The sequence below is a fragment of the Hypanus sabinus genome, chromosome 6 (assembly GCF_030144855.1).
Source record: "Hypanus sabinus isolate sHypSab1 chromosome 6, sHypSab1.hap1, whole genome shotgun sequence".
NCBI lineage: Eukaryota > Metazoa > Chordata > Chondrichthyes > Myliobatiformes > Dasyatidae > Hypanus > Hypanus sabinus.
Window position 1 is genome coordinate 104420485 of NC_082711.1, and position 21584 is coordinate 104442068.

The following is a 21584-nucleotide window of genomic DNA, read 5'->3' on the forward strand; positions in this document are numbered from 1 at the left end:
TTTGTTAGACTTCCTCCCACCACCATGCATGTGATCTTAACCATTACAACTAGAACTCCAAAGCATCCAGGAATACTAGCCCCAAGTCTAGCTTGACATCTCATCTGAGAGCTATCAGCTGGATATCAACTGTAAGTAGTGAAAGCACTGACGGGTGAGACAAACCCATGGAGAGAGAACTGGAGAAAGCATTTTGGGTCTTTGACCTTTCATCTGAGTGAAATGTCTGCTATTCCCAAACCTTGATGTTTTGCTCAGGGCATAATTATATGTGTGCTCATCTGAGAAAATCTAATAAAAATATTTTATTTAAAAATTCATGATGGTAACCCAATAACCATACTGTACAACAAATCCATCAAACAGCATTCACATGCAAAGTTTCTCCTCCAGAAATAGCCACGTGTATAAATACTTCCAGCCTTTTATAGGAGATGACCAGACGGGATCAAGCAGCACTGTGTGTGAGGTTTCATTTGACACACATCATCCGGCTCTGCAGCCTGCTAGAACTCTATTAGACGAGATGTCTAAAGACAAGAAACCAGGTAGGAAATACTCTCATGCATTCCAAACAAACCCAAACCACATCCTGCTGTGAGACGATCTGAGCAATTACAGGCACAAAAATGCACAATGTTCAGTCTGCTTATGTCCTTACAGTTTGACAACTGTAATAGTTATGGTCCAAGAGTCCCCTCTCTCTGATTGAGTGGATCACAGTAGACTTGTAGCAGGAGAAATAAAACGTCAGCCTTTTTATTGCAGATTTGATTGCTGGTGTGAGTTTTTACTAACTCAGTCGCCTTATCTCTCAGCCTTCAGTCTGAAGGTTGAAGCTGTGAAAAAAAAATTATCTTTACAGCTGAAATTTTGATAAGTTTCATTAAGGGATACAATCTCTCTTTAATGTGCTGACAGCTCAGATGGAAACAGAGGATAAAAGCATCTGTTATCTATTGTTGTTTGATACGAAGATCCAAATTTCACTCTGGAGCTAACTCTCTTGTCAACACGCATTTGATGTTAAAGAGAAGTTTTATTTCCAGCCAGATGAATGCTATGGAATCTTTCACAGGATTTTCTTTTGCTTCCCTTGCTTCCTCTAGGGGTCCACAGACCCCTCCATTACAGGAACTAGGGCTCTACGTGTGATGTCCTTAAAGTAATGAACCCTTTTCTATATATAATGTTCACCTGTATCTTTGTGTTCCTGGAGATGTGTTATGAGGTAATGATTCAATGTGCACATTGCAAAGCTATAAAGAGACCCTGATAAGACACAACTCTGCTGACCAGGCCATGGCTCTGGATAGTGTGATTATCAATCCATATGGTTAAGTATTAACTTCTGCACTGAAATAGGCTGAGGTTTCAGTGGAACATGAATCCAAGCATGAATTGGTTGACCTGTTCCTGTGCTCTACGATACCATGTCATTCTTTCTGTGTTTTAGTCCTCCATGGCGTAGCGAATCTCCACAAACTCCTAATGAGGTATAACTATTGTGGACCCTTCATCGTCATTGCATCGATATGTTGACCCCAGAATAGGTTAGCTCCGTAGACTGTAGATTTTACAATCTGGTAGATGAACAAATTGCCTTAGGTGAACTGCCTTACTGAGGGCTTGTATTATGGAGCATTTGGTTACTGTGCCAGAAGCAAAGCATGGTTCATATACAATGAAGGGAGTTTTGCTCTTGATGGAATCCTGAGAGCAGGGGATTTAGCAGACAGGGTTGAGGGGGAGGGAGTGTGGGGTTAAGAGGAGGAGACAGTTTTAATCTTCAGCGATAATGATGGATTTATAGAGTCAGGGAGTATTAGAGTAATACTTCACAGAAACAGGTCCTTTAGCCCATCTAGTCTGTGCTGAAATGTTATTCTAGCTTGTCCCATCAACTCACACCTCAATAATTGTCCCATCTATGTATTTATCCAAACGTCTCCTAAATGTTGTAATCAAACCTACAACTACCACTTCAATTGGCACTCTTAGCACCCTCTGAGTGAAGAAATTCCTCCTCACGTTCCCCTCACCCTTAACCTATGACCTCTGGTTCTACTCTTATCTAATCTCAGTGGAAGAAACCTACTTACACTATACCCCTGATAATTTTAAATACCTTTATCAAATCCCCCCTCATTTTCTTATGCTCCATGGAATCAAATCTGAACCTATTCAACTCAGGTCCTCAATATCCTTGAAAACTTTCTCTGTACTTTTTCAAATAATTGACATCTTTAAAAAGATATCTTATTGATACCTTATGGTCGATTTTGAAACTTATAGAACGATAGATGTCATTGAACCAACACAGAGAGGGAAAAGGGTGGCACATACATTTTTCCATGTCAGCTCCTTGATACGGACAAAATCCAAACATCACGGGAAGTAGGGAGAGGAATCAAGAATCCTGCGGAACTTCCTATATTCCTTTATTCACACTGGATAACAGACCTGCTACGTCAAATTCATGTTGACAAGAGAAGCTCCTGGATGAAGCATGTATCTTTATATCAAATAACAACAGATAACAGATGCTTTTCTCCTCTGTTCCCATCTGATCTGCCGGAACATTTAGAGAGAAACTTCATTTTCCTATTGCAAGGAACAGCCCTAATGAGACATTCTAAAAATTGTGGTGTTTAGACAGATTTTTCACAACTACAGCCTTCAAGCTGTCACTTTTTCAACTGACTTTACAGATAAAACAGTGTTTTTTGTTCTTGTTCCTTTATCATTTGAGGAAAATATTCAAATATTCAAACATCGAGTGTGAATATAATTTTAGATCATGAGTAAACAAGGCTGACAAGTTCCGTTACAAGTACAAGGAGTGACAGGCATTTCCAACAGTGAGGTCACATTAAGACTTGTCAGTGTTTGTGTTTGCAGAAGTAAGAATAGAATAATAAAGTTAAACGTTTGAAATCAGAATGCAAAGAAGAGAATGTAGCAATGAGTGCTGGCATGTCAGCTGCACTGTAAACAGAGCACCCTGTTTGAAAGTGAGGGTCAGTCCTGTGGGATGTTCTCCTGCAGGGGCTCCCAAACATTATATAACCGAATGGTCCACGGACCCTGGATTGGGAACTCCTGTTCTACTGGATTGTTTACAGAAATTACAGGATTCTACCGAAATCTGCTCATCACCCACAAGTTGTCTCCAACCTGACAGCATGAACATCGATCTCTCTACCTACCACTAATCTCTCTCTGTTACCCCCACCTTTTTTCTTTCCCTTGTCCCATCAGCCCCAATCGTTCCTTCTATATCGCTTCCCCCATCATCTTGATCTACTCAACATTCACACATTCTTCCCTCCAGTTCCCGTCCCCATCTGCTTCCTTTTATTCTAATGTCCACAGTCGTCTCCTACTAGTTCTTGCTCCACCCCTTTGCCAACAAACTCTCACCCTACAACCCCCCCAGCAGTTTATACAGGTTATCTCCCCTCTTTCTTCCAGTCTTGATGAAGGATTGTCCTTCACTGATGCTACCTGACCCTTTGAGTTCAACCTGTATTTTGTAAGATGCTCCAGATCTCCAGCATCTGCAATCCCCTGTGTCTACAGGATTCTTTGATGCTTTCCCTGCTTCTTTGACCATGAGTGGAGGCAATGACATTTGCTGCCTGGTCACTAGGCAGGATCAAAGCAGCAGAAAGTTGTAAACTCAGCTAGCTCCATCATGGGCACTAGCCTCCCCAGCTTCCAGGATATCTTCATGAATCAGTGCCTCAAAAAAGTGGCATCCATCATTAAGGACCCCCATCACCCGGGACATACCCTCTTCACATTGCTACCATCAGGGAGAAGGTACAGAAGCCTGAAGGCACACACTCAGCGATTCAGAAACAGCTTCTTCCCCTCTGCCATCCTTTTTCTGAATGGACATTGAACCCTTGAATAATACCTCACTACTTTTTTTCTCTTATTGCACTGATTATTTGATACACAGTTTTATAATTATGTATTGCAATGTACTGCTGCCACATAACAACAAATTTCATGACATATGCTAGTGATATTGAACCTGACTCTGATTCTGATTTCAGCTTACAAGGGAAATTTGAAATCCTGATTGTCCCTTCTGCACCTTTATTAAATTACTCGCATGTTCTCATAAAGCTCCCATTTACAGCTCTGTTTCATTTCCATAAATTGATACTGCCAAGAACTCTAAATGCTTATGCTTATTTATAGACTTGAGACAAGATTCACTGCGGCTGTGTGAACAGAAGATTGGAGGTTTCCCACACACACACTAACCATAGATTAATAAAATCACTAAATAGTTTACAAAGTGTAGGTATAAATAAAGTACATATCTATTTCCACTTCAAGCCTCCATTCTAAGCAGGAAATAAAGAAAGGGAAGCTGGATTATGAAAATAAACTAGTGCAAAATATAAAAATGGATAGTAAAAGTTTTTATAATTATGTAAAGCGGAAAGGGTGGCTAAAGTTAACTTGGGTCCCTTGAAAGACGAGAAGGGGGAACTGATACAAGGAAATGAGGAAATGGCAGAGGTTTTGAATAACTAATTTGTGCTGGTTTTCACAGTGGAGGACATGTCTTACGTGCTAAAGAGAGATGGTATGGATGTGTTCGGAGGTGAGAACCTCGATACAATAGCTATCACTAAAGAAGCAGTGCTGTACAAACTTGAGGGCCTGAAGAGAGAAAAAGTCCCCTGGTCCTGATGGAATGCATCCCATAGTACTGAAAGAAATGGCTGATATAGTAGAGGCTTTGGTGATAATTTACCCAAATTCCCCGGACTCTGGGCAGGTCCCGGTGGACTGGAAGATGGCAAATGTCACATCACTGTTCAAAAAAGGATGTAGGCAAAAGGCAGGTAACTATAGGCCAGTTAGTTTAACATCTGTAGTTGGGAAAATGCTTGAAGCTGTCATTAAAGATTAAATAGCAAAGCATCTGGAAAGAAATGGATCCATCAGCCAGATGCAGAATGGATTCAGCAAAGGCAGGTCCTGTTTGAGAAATTTACTGGAGTTCTTTGAGGATATAATGAGCACAGTGGATAGAGGGGTACAGACGGATGTTATTTACTTGAATTTCCAGAAGGTGTTCGATAAGGTGTCACATGAAAGAATTACCCATAATATAAAGATGCATAGAGTTGAGGGTGATGTATTAGCATGGAGAGAGGATTGGTTAACTAATAGAAAACAGAGAGTTGGGATACATGGGTGTTACTCTGGTTGACAATCAGTGGTGAGCCATGTGCCACAGCGGTCAGTGCTGGGCCTGCAACTGTTCACGATATACATTAATGATCTGGAAGAAGGGACCGAGTGTAATGCATCTAAGTTTGCTGATGATACTAAATTGAGTGGAAAAGTAAATTTTGCAGAAGATACAGAGAGTCTGTAGAGAGATATAGACAGATTAAGTCAGTGGGAAAGGGTCTGAAAGATGGAATACAATGTTGGTAAATACAAAGTCATCCAGTTTTGAAGGAAAAATGGAAGAGCAGATTGTTACTTAAATGGTAAAAAAAAAAATTGCAGCATGCTGCTTTGCAGAGGGACTTGGGAGTGCTTGTGCATGAATCACTAAAGGTTGGTTTGCAGGTGCAGCAGGCTATCAAGAAGGCAAATGAGGTGTTGACCTTTATTGCTAAAGGGATTGAATTTAAGAGCGGGGAGGCTATGCTTTAACTATACAGGGTGCTGGTGAGGCCACATCTGGAGTACCATGTGCAGTTCTGGTCTCCTTACGAGAAGAAGGATATACTGGCTTGGAGGTGGTGCAGAGGTGCTTCACCAAGTTGATTCCAGAGATGAGGGTGTTAGACTATAAGGAGATTAATTCACCTGGGACTGTACTCGCTAGAATTCAGAAGAATAAGAGGAAATCTTATAGAAACATATAAAAATATGAACGGGATGGATAAAATAAAGGCAGGAAAGTTGTTTCCACTGGTTGGTGAGACTAGAACTAGGGGACATAGCCTCAAAATTTTGGGGCAGTAGATTTAGGACAGAGATGAGGAGGAACTACTTTTCCCAGAGGGTGGTGAACCTGTGGAATTCTCTGCCCAATGAAGCAGTGGAGGCTACCTCAGTCAATATATTTAAGACAAGTTTGGATGGATTTTTGCATAGTAGAGGAATTGAGGGTTATAGTGGAGATGAGTCCATGGCCAGATCAGCCATGACCTTATTGAATGGCGAATTCAATGATATCCTTCTCCTATTTCTTATGTTCTTTCATTCTCATGTTAAGCGATTACCCTGCTTGAGGTGTAGAAAGCTGCATCATATTTGATATCGCTCTGATTGTTCTCCTCAAAGCTGTGGTGGATGTGCAGAAATAGTGTCATTCAGTGTACATGGTATGGTACGGTAGGAGTCTGTGGGGTTGATTGAAAGTCTGGAAATTGAAGCCCAATGCCCCCAGAGCCCTGAATCTGCAAATCTCTGTGAGTCTGCTGGGGGTAGGGTGGAAGGAGGGGGCATCTACAGGCCCAAGTCCGTGTCTGCTGGAAGCCAGAGCTGTGTATGTGTGTGGGTGGCAGGGAGGAACAAATTTGTATTTGTCATTGTGTTCCAGTCGGCCATGACCAGTACTTGAGCTCTTGTACTCTGCAAAACTAAACCCAACAGGTACACAAAAATGTCTATAGCTGCTGATTTAACAAAGAAAGTTCTCCTTCCTGTTGCTACACCTGCCTGCACCCCCCCCCCACCATCTTCTTTGCAAAGTAGTTGAATTTTGTTATTAAGTCAAAGTTTCAAAATCTTTTGAAAGCAAGCTATAAAGTTCTTTTTCCCAAGCCAAATCCTGAATAAAGTTTATATTTAGTTGTTATTTAGGTTTGTAGGGGTGGTTTTGGGGATAAGGAGAAGATTTGGGGGTCTGGTTATCCTTTAGGGCAGGGATGTAGGGAATTAAAGGTTAGGTCGGAGTCTAAGTTTCCACTCTGTGTTTGAAGACCAGTGACATGGACGTGGGATATCTGCCAGTTGGATGCTGGGCAGGCAGACCGGAGTGTACAAGGGCTGGTGGCCCCCACCCCAGGGTCAACAAGTTGTTGCTGGGCTCTGGAGTTGGAATTCCATGCTTGCAGGAGAAACAGGATCCAATTCCACCCAAATCAGTGAGACCAGAGTTCGAGGCCTGGGTTCAGGATCCCATCATCAATGAGTCTGAAATTCAAGGCCTAGTGTCTAGTGATCAGTGGGTCCTGGGGCCGATGGTGAGATTGAGTCCCGATGATCGATTGGAAGTCCGATACCCAGAACCCAGAGTCAGCAAGTTTCTGTGAGTTTGCTGGTCTGAAGGCCCAAGTCCATGTCCGCTGGAGGCCGGGGCTGTGTTTGTGTGTGGTCGGGAGGGAGGGACGGGGTTTGTATTTGCTGTTGGTTTTATTACTTGTTTATGTTCTATGGTGTTCTGTTGAGCAGGGTGGGCATACTAATTTGGCACTTGAATGTGTGGGCTGCCCCCAGCACACCCTCAATGCAAACGATGCATTTCATTGTATGTATACGTGACAAATAAAGCTGAATCCTGAAACCTGAAATTGCCCTCTGATCCGCCGATTATTAAATCATGTCATTGAAATGCAAAAAAGAAACAGATGTTGTAAATCTGGAACAGAAACAGAGAGTACTGGAGATTTCCAGCAGAAAATGTGGAGAGAGACAGTGACTGAATGTTTCCAGTCGATGACCTTTCAGTGCAACACTGATCACATTAACTGTTCTGCTCTTATAGTTGCTGTTTTACCCCCTGACTGTTTCAAACTTTTCTGTATCTTTGTTGGGAAGTGCCCACACTGGTAATTCCATGACATTTATAAACTAGAAATGATCTTACAGCTGCAATGTTGGGCCATGGCTCAGTCTCTCCGAACTGGGAGAAGGATAATCACAGCCCATCCTGAAGCATCGCACGCAGGAGATCTGATCAAGTGCCCCATTCCCGAAGATCCAACTGCTTTCTTGCTTCATGGCTTAGACTCTACCTGACAGAAGAGGGGAGAGAGTGAACGCCGTGACTGACTGAGAAGAGCGGGCTGAGGGAGAGGCTGGACCATACCGCCAAATAAAAACAGACGGAGATGGAAAAGCTTGGCCTATGACCAATGGGGGAGAAGCAGGGGTGGGGAGTGAACCTGACAAACACCAGCAGGAGGTTGAGAATGGAGAAGTAGACTGAAGGACCTACAACAGAGGTTTCACCCTTTTTTATGCTGTAGAGTGACATCATTAAGCGAGGTAGGGAACCCCTGATCCACAGGAAGCTTGATGCTGGATGTCTTCTGCTACAGCTGCCTCCTGTGTGGTAGAGGAAAGGGGGATGTTATGTCACCAAAGACGCTAGCAAACGTCTACAGATGTACCGTGGAGAGCATTCTAGTGGAGGGGCCACTGCGCAGGATTGGAACAAGCTGCAGAAAGTTGTGAACTTAGTCAGCTCCAACATGGCCTCTAGCCTCCCCAGCATTGTGGACACTTTCAAAAGGCAATCCCCAGAAATGTGGCATCCATCATTAAGGGCCTCCATTACCCAGGACATTCCCTCTACTCATCAAGGAGGAGGTACAGGAGGCTCAAGACACATACTCAACGTTTCAGGAACAACTTCTCCTCCACCATCAGATTCCATGAATCCATGAACCCCAGCTTAGAAATTTTTTTATGCCATAGACCAATACCATTAAGTAAGGGGTCCATGGACCACGGATTGGGAACCCCATTTCTACTGTTATATATTAAGATAGTGCTGATAAATGTGACTCTTTGTGTGAAGCTCCAATGGGAATCATCAAATATTCCCACTTAGGACTACGAAAGCTGAAATCCACAGTCACAGCCATGGGTACTTCCGTAAGCAGCATTGTTTTGAGATGTTGAAAAAATATATTGATACTAAAAATCGATGAACCTCGGACGGCAGACTTGGGTAGTGAGTGCAATCCCACTTTAAGGAAATAGAAGCGGGGATGCCACAGTGGTTTGCAAGTTCGATTGAGGCTTTAGAATTCCACACCCAACTATCCTGCTGGCAAATGTAGTCTCTGGATAACAAAACTGAAGGCCTCAGAACCAGCACTGCTGTTTCAGTGGGACAACATCAGGGACTGCTATGTACTTTGCTTCACAGACACATGGCTCACCCCCGCCATTTTTGAAGTGACGTTGCAGCTTGATGGCTTTACCATTACCTACAAGGACAGGATAGCTTAGTCTCTTAAAGGCAAAGGAGGTGCTTTATGATTAACATATTGTGGTGCACAAACATGGCAGTTCTGTCTCAGTTCTGCTCTCCTGACCTGGAACATCCAGCTGTCAAATGCCATCCATTTAATCTGCCAAGGGAGTTTTCTACCATCATCCTGGTAGCAGTATATATTTCTCCTCAGGGTAATGTCAGGTAGGCATTGGAGGAGCTGAGCATGGAACCGTACACACTGGTGCTTTCTCTATCAATGTGGGAGATTTCAACCAGGCCAGCTTGAAGAAGTTTCTGAACTACCACCAACTTATCACCTGTGGAACCAGAGGAGCCAACACACTTAACTACTGTTATACAACCATCAAGAATGCTTACTGTGCCATCCCATGCCACACATTGGAAGGTCCGATCACCTGGCTGGACTTCTACTCCCAGTATACAGGCAGACACTGAAGACTGCAGCACCATTAGAGAGGACCAAGAAGGTATGGACAAGGGACGCAGAGGAAAGCTTTCAGGATTGCTTTGAATCGATGGGCTGGACAATATTGAGGGGATTCATTTTCAAGTCTGAGTAAATACACCATAGCTGTCACTGACTTCATTAAAAGCAATGTGGAGGAGTGTGTGCTTTCGAGAACATACCCAAACCAAAAGATGTGGATGAATACAGAGATTCGCAGTCTGCTGAGGGCTAGATCTGTGGCATTCAAGACCAGTGATCCAGAACTACACAAGAATTCCAGCCTATGGAAGGCTACCTCATGAGTGAAAAAACATTTTTGATTGAGGTTAGAGACAGAATTGGATGCACATCAGCTCCGTCAGGGATTGCAGGCCGTTACTTCTGACATCATGAGTGCATGTGACACTTCACTCCCCAATGAGCTCAATGCCTTTAATGCACACAATTTGAAAGGAAGACCGAAAATATAACTATATGAACCCCTGCAGCATCCAGAAACCAACGTCAAAACATCTCTCAAGAAGGTGAACCCTTGCAAAGGTGTACCTGGTAGGGGTCTGAAAACACATGCCAACTAACTGGTGGGAGTGCTGTAGGATATTTTCAATCTCTCACTGCTGCAGATGGAAGTCCTTATCCGCTTCAAAAGGGCGTCAATCACATCAGTGCCCAGGAAGCGCAGGGCGGGGTGCTTCAATGACACTCACACAGTGGAGCTCATAGCTCCTGTGATGAAGGGCTTTGAGAGATTGTTCATGGCCAGGATCAGCTCCTGCCTCAGCAAGGACCTGGACCCGCTGCAATTTGCCTATTGCAACAATAGGTCAACAGCAGATGCAATCCCACTCATCCTTAGATCACCTGGATAGTAGCTATATCTATGTCAGGCTGCTGTTTATTGATTACAGCTCAGTGTTCAACACAGTCATACCTTCAGTTCTAATCAAAAACCTCCAAAATTTGAGCCTTTGTACTTCTCTCTACAACTGGATCTTTGACATACTCGCCAAGAGACCTCAGTCTATGCAGATTGGAAATACCATCTCCTCCTCACTGATGATCAACACTGAAGCTTCTGGACAATGTGTGCTTAGCCCACTGCTGTACACTCTCTACACCCATGAATGTGTGGGTAGGCACAGCTCAAACAGTGTCTATAAATTTGCTGACTACTCATAGAGTTTCAAATGATGACTAGGAGACATACAGGAGCAAGATTGATCAGCTGGTTGAGTGGTGTAGCAGAAACAACATAGCACTCAATGTCAGTAACACCAAAGATTATGGATGTCAGGGGGAGGAAGTCACTGGAGCACACACCAGTCCTCATAAGGGATCAGAAGTGGAAAGGATGAGAATTTTCGAGTTCTTGGGTGTCGACATCTCTAAAGATCTATCCTGGACCCAACATAGAAACATAGAAAACATACAGTACAATACATATTGAAGCAATTACAAAGAAGGCAAAACAGTGGTTGTGTTTCATTTGGATCTTGAGGAGGCTTAATACATCATCAAAGACTCTCACAAATTTCTGCAGATGTACTGCGGAGAGCATTTTAACTGGTTGCATCACAGTCTCAGAAAAAGCTGCAGAAAGCTGTAAACTCAATCAGCTCCATCATGGGCACTAACCTCCCCAGCATCCAGGACATCTTCATGGAGCAGCACCTCAAAAAGGCAGCATCCATCATTAAGGACCCCCATCAACCAGGACATGCCCTCTTCTCATTGCTACCACAGGGAGGACGTATAGGAGCCTGAAGACACACACTCAAAGTTTCAAAAATATCTTCTTCCCCTCCACCATCAGATTTCTGAATGGACAATGAACCCATAAACACTTCCTCATTATTACGTTATCTTTCTTTTTGCATTGATTATTTATTTTTATGTATATATTTCTTATTGCAATTTGTAGTTTTTATTATTATGCATTGCAATGTACTGCTGCAACAAAACAACAAATTTCATGACATATGCCAATAATATTAAATCTTTTCCAGAGTCTGAGAGTCTGGAGTTCTGATTGGCAGCGGCCAAGGTATTAATTTGCTTTTGCAATTTCCTCCGATCACTACACTGGCCTGCCCACTTCCATAAATGGATTGGTTTCTATCTCCCATTAAACCTCTGCTGGCATAGACTTTGGCCACTGTGAGTTGATGTTTGAGGGAAACTTCTTGGTTTTCACTACAACTTCAGCTGCCCTGTCATGTCTGTCTGAACCAAACATCCTTGACTGATAGCGACCAACATCCAATTAACATCAGTGACTAATGTAACAATGCATTAAAAGTCGAATCACATGATACAGGTAATTCTTAAAGGGGATACTCATTTTATATATACCACATATGTAATGGCTCAACATTATCTGCCAAAGCAGCTGTACTGTGCAGTAATTTTCTACACTCTGTGTTCATATTTTTCAGCCTCAACTGTGTTAAGCAGTTTGGCAGAATTCAATATACAGTGGATTCTGATTAATTGAGACCAGTACGTTTTGCCCCCATTAAGTGGAGGTTTCGTGGAAGTAGTTAAAAACATATAAAAAAGGCAAACTACCATTTAAATGATTAACAAATTATGTATTTAAATAAAATACAGAGCAAATTAGAACTCTAGCAATACTACTGCCGTACTATAAAACTGTATTAGTTCCTGATAGTTATTGATGAAGGAATTCATCCAGTTTACACTGCTGTGTACTTCTGATTGTCTGTAACTGAACAAAATCAGTGCAGACAATGGACTGCCTTCATACAATGCTTTTGATGACTGCATTCAACAAATCTTCTTTTACATTATAATATTCAAGATGATTATCGACACGTTCAGATTCTTCGTAGTTCCTAACTTGTTGAAGTGAAATAATTTTGTTTTCACTCCTGCCCATTATTAGCATCTCACTTCAAACATCAGTGAGCAAAACAATTCCAAATTGTCTTACTGTTTATTTCTCACCAACTATCAGTGACAAAAATCACTACTTTTTGAACACAAACACACGCAACTGCAATTATTTAAAAACTGTTCGCTCTATGCATGGTGTAGTGTTTAACAGTCACTCAAATGCATGCAACTGGCATTCGGTAGAAACTTCAGCAATAATCTCCTGTCTCAATTAAGTGGTACTGTGTCCCAAATAAACAAAAAGAGGATCCTGGCTATTTTCTTCATTAGTTTTTGTTCTTTAGGAGTTGTCCCAAATAAGAGGCAGCCCCAATTAACTACTGGCCCAAGAAAATGGAATCTAATGTATTATTAAAATATTAATAGTATCTTTTTACACCTCTACAAGACAGTTTTTCTTTTTGCTAAAAGTTGCCCAAGTATAATTGTACTTGAGTGCAGCTCCATAATAACAAAAAAATACGTTAAGTATAGTATCTGTATCTAATTCATAGCCTATCTTTCTTAAATTCTCTTATAAATTTTCTGCTTGATTAAACTTTATCACTCATTTCTGTTACTTTGTGAATTTCATTTCTAGGATTAGATGAGAAATCACGGCTCTTAGCTGAGAAAGTCTTTGCACATGATGCTAAGGATGAAGACGAAAAAGATGAGGTCTCCCCATTTGGCATGGCAGACGACTGTCCAATTGGACAACATGAGCTACAAGACAGCCTAATTAACAGAACGACAAAGGAATCCATTGAGAAGAGGTACCAATGCACAAAGATTGAATCACAAAAATATCTTGAATTTATGCAATTATCCTCTTTAATGTAGAAAGATATCTCAAAGGGTTTAACAATAACACTACCCACTATGACTTTGACAAAGAGCAATAGAGGGAAGTTCAGGACTCATGAGAAAAATGTGAGGTCAGAGAGGGAATTCCAGAGCTTAAGAATTTGGGGACCAGAAGTATGGCTGTAAGTGGTGAAGTGATTAAAATCAAATATGACAAAATTACTGGAACATGGAGGTGTTGAAATTTTGGAAGACTGAAGGAAATTCCAAAATTAGGAGGAACTAGGAGTTAGGAGAAATTATTTGATAATTTGAAAAGCTAGGCTTAGTGTTTTAAAGCTTGGTGTTTTATTTGTCTAGGAATTTTGTAAACTCAGTAGGCAAAGGGGTGTAAAGGACTAGGTGAGTTAGGAGCTAGGCTTTGGAGATAGATGTCCACATTTACATAGGGTAAGGAGAAATTGACCAGATGAACAGTAGTGTGGATGATGGTTTCCAATGGGGATAGGTTCAGCTTGGGTCAGAATAGTTGATGGTACAAAGGTGAAAGTGAACAATCTTACCAGCTGGATTGAAATATCATCAGGGGCTCAAACACAACACTCAAAGTTATGAAAAGTCTGGTTCAGGCTAATGACAAAAAAAGTAGCCGAGGAAGAAGTAGCAGGGAAGAAAGTCAATAGCTTTTACCTTTCTGATATTAGGGAAACACACCACAGTTTGCAGAACCGGAGAAAGGGAACGTACAAGGATGTCATGGGCAATGAGTGATGTACCAAACCTCATAGCCTCTGAGTCAAAGTTGTACAGGGAACATCAGATGATAATGAGCAAGATAACAATACAGGCAGGAAATTTGTATTGATATTATAGATTTTTCTGCACTTGATTATTAATAATTATTTTATTAATCATTTACACCTTTCTCCCTCCACAGAAAAGGATTAGATTAGCTCCATAAAGTGAAATAACAAGGAATATAGCTGACATATTTACCTTTCAATCCAGTTTTTGAGCAGAATGTTGGTAGACAAAGACATATCATTTGATTGTTACTTTCTTGCCTTTCCATCTGTTTTTTTTTATAGAAACATAGAAAATAGTTGCAGGAGTAGGCCATTCGGCCCTTTGAGCCTGCACCACCATTCAGTATGATCATGGCTGATCATCCAACTCAGAACCCTGTACCTGCTTTCTCTCCATACCCCCTGATCCCTTTAGCCACAAGGGCCATATCTAACTCATGGATTGAGATTTGGATTGTGGGTCACCTTCTTCCTAACACATAGCTGAATGTATTAGAAAGTAAAGATGGATACTTGGGAAGTCCTTAAGAACTCTTGGCTGGAAATGAAAGCTCCACAAAGAGAACAACTGTAAAAATGTGGGGAAATACAGCATCAATTTGCCCATATGCCTCAAGTCTTCGTATGTAACAACAAAAAGTGCCCTTATCTTGGTGGTTGCAGGTTAAGTGTTTGAGTCTGTTTTTTTAATCTTTGACTCATGTCCTTTGATCATTTCATTGTATTTTACTGAAAACTAACCAGCAGCTCAGTTCTCTGGATAGAGAGTTAACATAAATCCCTTTCCCTATCTATCCTTACCCACTTTGCCTGGACTAAACACACCATCTCCTCCCCAGATGAACCTCCACAAGTATGGCCAAGTCATTCTTCATGTCACACAGGCTCTCCTTACTCAGTGCCTCAGGATGCTGATTGACATACTTCCAACACACACAGAACGCTGGTGGAACGCAGCAGGTCAGGCAGCATCTACCAGCATTCCACCAACATTTTGTGTATGTTGCTTGAATTTCCAGCATCTGCAGATTTCCTCATGTTTGGTTTACTTCCCTTCAGTTTGTGGTTTCTGAAGTGGCTCATGTGGGAACATCAGGTTCTTCTACAAGTGATGAAGTGGGTGGGTGGTACCTTGCGTAGTGGGATGCTTTTTTCACCACTTAGATAATGCATGCACTCAATAACACCCCAGCTGCTCCTTCTTCACTTTAAAAAAGGGGTCGGCGATTCCCAAGAGATAACGGCGATAATGCATTTTTTCAAAGAGGCTTTAAGTACATCTTTTCCTCTGATCATCTGGTAATCTCTTTGCATGACAGAACACAATCTCAATAACAGGATTGGCCTAATTCTGTCTCCAGCCAAGGTCCATCCCGCACTTTCCAACAGAGTGGACGGTCTATGAGTCACTGTCTAGCATAGTCATAGAATCACAGAGACAGAGAGGATGGAGAAAGCACAATTTTGATGATCTTCATTGGGAATTTGACATTAAGCAGCCTTAGTCTCATAGTTAAAACTATAGCTGTCAGTTCAGCTACTAACTGTTTATAGAAGACTCAAAGTTCTGCTGATGTTGGTGATCTGTTTCAAAACAAAGATGTGGTCTTTGCTTTAATTAATACGGATTCTGGACTGTGTTGTCATGTCAGGAAGAAGATAAGAGCAAAGGTCATTGAAACGACAGTACCAATTGCCCAAGTGCAACAGGTTTACTCAGCCAGTCGGGTGATGGAGCCATCGTATGAAGATGTACCTGATTTCCAGAGAGTCTCCATCACTGGAGACTATGCGTCAGGGGTAAGAATAACCTCACACTATTGAATGAAGCTTTGCACCAAGTGCCAATTCTACCTGTTTTTTTTTTCTTATAGAGACATAGACTGAAATGAGAAATCTGAAATAAAATAATTTAGAGCAGGAGTTCCCAACCCTTGGCTAATGGTAGGGGTTCATGGCATATAAAAGGTTTTTATGATTTAGAGTGACTGTGGAACACAGCAGGTTAGTGATAAAAGAAACATTCCTGGTTGTACAAAATTAGCCAGAAGGGAGCTTAAAAGAGAAAAGTGAGTCGAATGTGAGTTTTCCATGTATAACCATATAACAATTACTGCACAGAAACAGGACTTCTCGGCCCTTCTAGTCCATGCTGAACACTTACTGTCACCTAGTCCCACCTACCTGCACTCAGCCCATAACCCTCCATTCCTTTCCTGTCCATATACCTATCAAATTCTTTTTTAAATGACAATAGCAAACCTGCCTCTATCACTTCTACTGGAAGCTCGTTCCACACAGCTACCATTCTCTGAGTAAAGAAGTTCCTCCTCATGTTACCCCTAAACTTTTGCCCCCGAACTCTCATCTCATGTCCTCTTGTTTGAATCTCCTCTACTCTCAATGGAAAAACCCTATCCACGTCAACTCTATCTATCCCCCTCATAATTTTAAATACCTCTTTCAAGTCCCCCCTCAACCTTCTACCCTCCAAAGAATAAAGACCTAACTTGTTCAACCTTTCTCTGTTACCAGGTAACATTCTAGTAAATCTCCTCTGTACTGATGTGACTGATATTCCAAATTGGTTTATTGATGACATGCACCCTGTAAGTCTCAGAAGGCCTTTAGTATGATTAAAGCAATTAATATTTTGATAAAGACTGACAGAACCAAAATGTTCATTCTTTCCCTTTCCATAGCTACTCAATATCCCTTAACACTATTCTTATTTATTAGATTATGTTCAACTGTGTATATCTTAGACTCTTCCGTACATGGATGAAAGAAAACTGGAGGGCTATGTGGGAAGGAAGTGTTAGATTGATCTTGCAGTAGGTTAAAAGGCAGGCATAATTGTGGGCCGAAGAGCCTGTGCTGTGCTTTACACAGTTCTTTCTGTATAGTCTATAGAGGTGGACATGAGAAAAGGTGACTGAGAGAGATTGGTGTTGGCAGTATCTGTTTTTCAAATCGGGGGAGAGTACTTCGAAGAATGCATGAATGACACAATTTTCAAAAGGAGGAAAAGAAACCTTTTGCCATTTCAGCCAATGAGGCAAGTTAGATGGTGGGTAGTAGAGCTGAGAGAGTAGGAAGTAAGCCTCCTTGATAACATTTGTGCATTGGTGACCTATCCCGCCTTCTCTGATGTCCACATTGCAGATCTACTCTCATCAGCAGTATCATCTAAGTAAGTTCTATTGCAAGCTCTCCAAAAGCTTAAATCCAATTATTACTGCAGAGATGATCAAGGTATGTTGGTGACTGACTCCAACTAAGAACTAGACTGGATCGATATTGGATGACAAGATAACTTCGGATGTAGGATAGCTGGAGAGATTCAGGGAGAATAAGAACCCTGAAACCACTCTGAATTCAATCGTCTCCCTTTTGAACAGGTAACTTTGGAAGATTTTGAGCTCGCCTGCAAGGGTTTATACCGAGCTTTGACAATTCGGGAAAAGTACATGCGGCTCTCCTTGCAAAGGTTTTTCAGAACCACTTCGCACTTCCTGCGAGTAATGGAACATGAGCAGTGGAAAGAGGAGGATGAAGTGCACCCAGGTAAGGACACCTGCCCGAGGGTAAGAACACATCTTGTACTCTGCATGACTATGGTCCAGTTACAGGGTCATAGAGTCATAGAATCAAGCAGAATGGAAGCAGGCCCATTACATCCACACTGACTAGTGGGCACCTACCTGTAGCGATCCCTGCTTCCTGCACTTGCCCTGTCGCCTTCCATACCCAGGGGATTTAAGTACATCTGGACACTTTATTTATGCTGCGAGTAACTCTGCTTCCACCACTCTCTCTCACAGTGCATTCCAGGTCCTCACCAGTCTCCGGGTGAAAACGGTCTCCCTCACATCCCTCTCAAGTTCCTCCTCCTTACATTGCCCGATCTAACAATCTTTATTTCTCTCAGCACCATTCCCAAACTTTGCATTGCTTGCAGGCTAGGGTGTAATTACTTTCCATTTGATTTTCTAAATCAGTTCTTAATGCAGTTTTGAACCACAAAACCTGGATATGAGACCATACCTGGGTGGAAAATAATGGGATAGTTCATGGATCCTCAAGAATAAGAGATTAGGAGCAGTTTGGAAAGGAAGGGGTTATAATTCATTCATTATTACATGTTCTGCCGTATGAGGTGGGCGATCGTGGTCTTTCCATGAGCATGATTGTTCTTGGCAAATTTTTCTACAGAATTGGTTTGCCATTGTCTTCTTCTGAGCAGTGTCTTTGCAAGACGGGTGACCCCAGTCATTATCAATACTCTTCAGAGGTTTTCTGCCTGGCGTCAGTGGTCACATTACTAGGACTTGCAATACGTACCGGCTGTTCATACGACCATCCACCACCTGCTCCCGTGGCTTCTCATGACCCTGACTGAGGGGTGAAGCAGGTTCTACACCTTGCTCATTAGCTGGATGTGATATGTATTCAGGCCAGCAGAGGGAAGGAGTGCCTTTGTCACCCAGGGATTATAATGTGTTTCTATAAGGTTTTAACGTAGTTTCAAGACTCTGGGAAAGAAATGGCTCATGTTAGATAGCTTACCAGTTTTCAAAAAAGGCAAATTAAGAGTAAGGAAATGTTACAGTACAGCACAGTACAGGGACTTTAGCCCACAATGCTGTGCTGACCTATTAATCTACTTCAAGATCAACCTAGCCCTTCCCTCCCACTAGATCTAATTTTTCTTTCATCCATGTGTTTCTAAAGTTTCTGCCTCTACCACATTGCGTTCTATGCATTTACTACTTTCCACATAAAAACCTGCCTCTGATGTCCCCCCTATACTCTTCTACAATCACTTTAAATTATGGCCTCTCATACTAAAAGCATTGGCTGCTCACCTGGTCTATGCCTCTTATTATCTTGTACGCCTCTATCTCCCACCTTCCTTTGCTCCAAAGCGAAAAGCCTTAAACTTTCCCAACCTATCCTCATAACACATGCTCTCTATTCCAGGCAGCGTCCTGGTAAATCTCCACTGCAGCCTCCCTAAGTGGTCAGAATTGAACACTGTATTCTAAATGTCACTCTCACCAGAGTTCTAACGAGTTGCAACATTACATTGTGCCCTTGAACTCAGTTTGCCAGCTAATGAAAGCCTACACACCACACACCTTCTTAATTATTCCATCAATGTGTGCAGCAACTTAGAGGGATCTATGGCTACAACCCCCATGATCCCTCTGTTCCACTATACTGCTAAGAATCCTGCCATTAACCTTGAACTCTGCCTCAAGTTCAACTTTTGAAAGTGTATCACTTCACAGATTTCCAGATTGAACTCCATCTGTCCCTTCTCAGCCTGGCTCTACAGGCAATCAATTGTATTCTACAACTGCCTTTGACACTATCCACACCGTCAACTTTTGTGTCATCGATAAACTTACTAACCCACCATTTCACTTCCTCATCTACATCACCTTAAAAATCAGATGGAGCACAGATTCCAGAACAGATCCCTGCAGAACACCTCTCATCACTGATCTCCAGGTAGAAAATGCTCCATCTACTACCCACCCTCTGCCTTCTGTGGTCAAACCAATTCTGAACCCGTGCAGCCAGAGTTCCCTCGTGACTTTCTGAATGACCCTACTATGGGGAACCTTGTCAAACATCTAGTAAAAGCCACTTACATCACACCCACTGCTCTACATTCATCAATTTGTTTCGGCGCTTCCAATCTGGCTCATGAGACACCAACTGCTCCTCGCAAATCCAACCTGACTATCCCTAATCAGACCATGCTTCTCTAAATGCAAATATAGAGTGATTTGTAAATTTAATTAGATTGTGGTAAAGAGTTCTGAAGTGAATTAAGGTTTATAATAATGTTTAGCTCAGTCACTAAGTAGCACCTATGTAATAGCAAACCTGAGACATGGGTGTGGAATGCTGCAGAATTTGAAGTGACATTTTGATGGCAGACTACTCCGGCAGCGTGTGAGATCCAGGGTGAGCTGGTTGGCTGGATCCAAATATGGCCTGCTGATAGGAGGCAGTAGCTAAGTATTGGAAGGATACTTTTCTGATTGGAATTCTGTGACCTGTGGTGCACCACTAAGTTTGGCACTAGGACATTAGCTGGCTGTGATAGGTTTTCATGCCTTCGATGTGCATTTGAGAAGTGCCATTAGTAAGTTCGCAGACTGATGGGATCGTGAGAAAGGTTGTCTAAGGCTAGAATAGGTTACAGATTAGATGGAAAGTTGGGCAGAACAATGGCAGATGGAATTTAATCCTAACAAGTGCACGGTGATTAATTTTGAGAAGGATAGGACATGTACAGTAAATGGTAGAGCACTGAGGAATGATGATGAACAGAGAGATGTTAGGTCCCAAGTCCATAGTTCCAGAAGGTGGCGACACAAGTGGATAAGCTGGTGAGGAAGGCATTTAGAATGACTACATTTATGAATCAGGACTCAGAATATAACAGTTGGCATGTTATGTTGCAATTTCACAAAACATTGATTTTTGCACTTGAGTACACTGTAGCAACACTGTAGTAAAGGTGTGATTGTGTTGGAGAGATTGCAGAGGAGATCCACTAGGATGTTGACTGGACTGGAGAACATTACTTATGGGGAGAGATTGGATAGGCTGGTCAAGTTTGCCCAGGGGTGAAGGAGGCAAACTCACCCTATCATTGAAGTATTACCAGAACCCATGGACTCACTTTCCAGGGCTTTTCATCTCATGTTCCCAATGTTTATTGCTTATTTATTAATTATTATTATTTCTTTTTGTTTGCATTTGCACAGTTTGCTGTCTTTTTGCACACTGGTTGAATGCCCAAGTTCATTGCTTCTGTTATAGATCTATTGAGTATGCCCACAGGAAAATAAACCTCTGGGTTGTATATGGTGACATACTTTGATAATAAATTTACTTTGAGCTTTGATTTGATAGAAGTATGTAAAATAATAAAAGGCAGAAATAGTGTAGGTAGTCAGAAGCTTTTTACACTTGATAAGTGCATCAAAAACAAAAGGTCACAGGTTTAAGGGATTTTAAAAAGGTACCAAAAGATGATTTGTTTTTACATAGAGAGAGATTGAACTTTGGAAGACGCTGCTTGAGATGGTGATGGCATCAGATGTAATGAATATTCAATCTCCCACTCTGTTGTGGCCTTTGCACTCTACTTGTGATCTGCACTGCACTTTCTCTGTAGCTACGGCATTTGATTCTGCATTCTGATTTTTCTGTGGATTACCTCAACGTACTAGGCATGATCTACCTGGATGGAATGAAAACAAAAACTGGACCTTAGTTCACACTCAACGATTTAGTAACAGCTTCTTCCTCTCTGCCATCAGATTTCTGAATAGGACATTGAACCCATGAACACTACCTCACTGCT

The 21584-nt window shown here is 41.9% G+C and overlaps 1 protein-coding gene across 1 annotated transcript in view; it reads left to right on the top strand.

Annotated features, from left to right (window-relative positions):
* Positions 1-526: 526 nt before the first annotated feature.
* Positions 527-21584, top strand: part of ampd1 (adenosine monophosphate deaminase 1 (isoform M)) — a 50341-nt gene continuing 29283 nt past the window's right edge. The window contains exons 1-5 of the mRNA XM_059971475.1: positions 527-548; positions 4574-4624; positions 13183-13357; positions 15847-15994; positions 17596-17761. Of these exons, the coding sequence (XP_059827458.1) occupies positions 527-548; positions 4574-4624; positions 13183-13357; positions 15847-15994; positions 17596-17761 (562 nt within the window). The remainder of the gene's footprint in view (positions 549-4573; positions 4625-13182; positions 13358-15846; positions 15995-17595; positions 17762-21584) is intronic.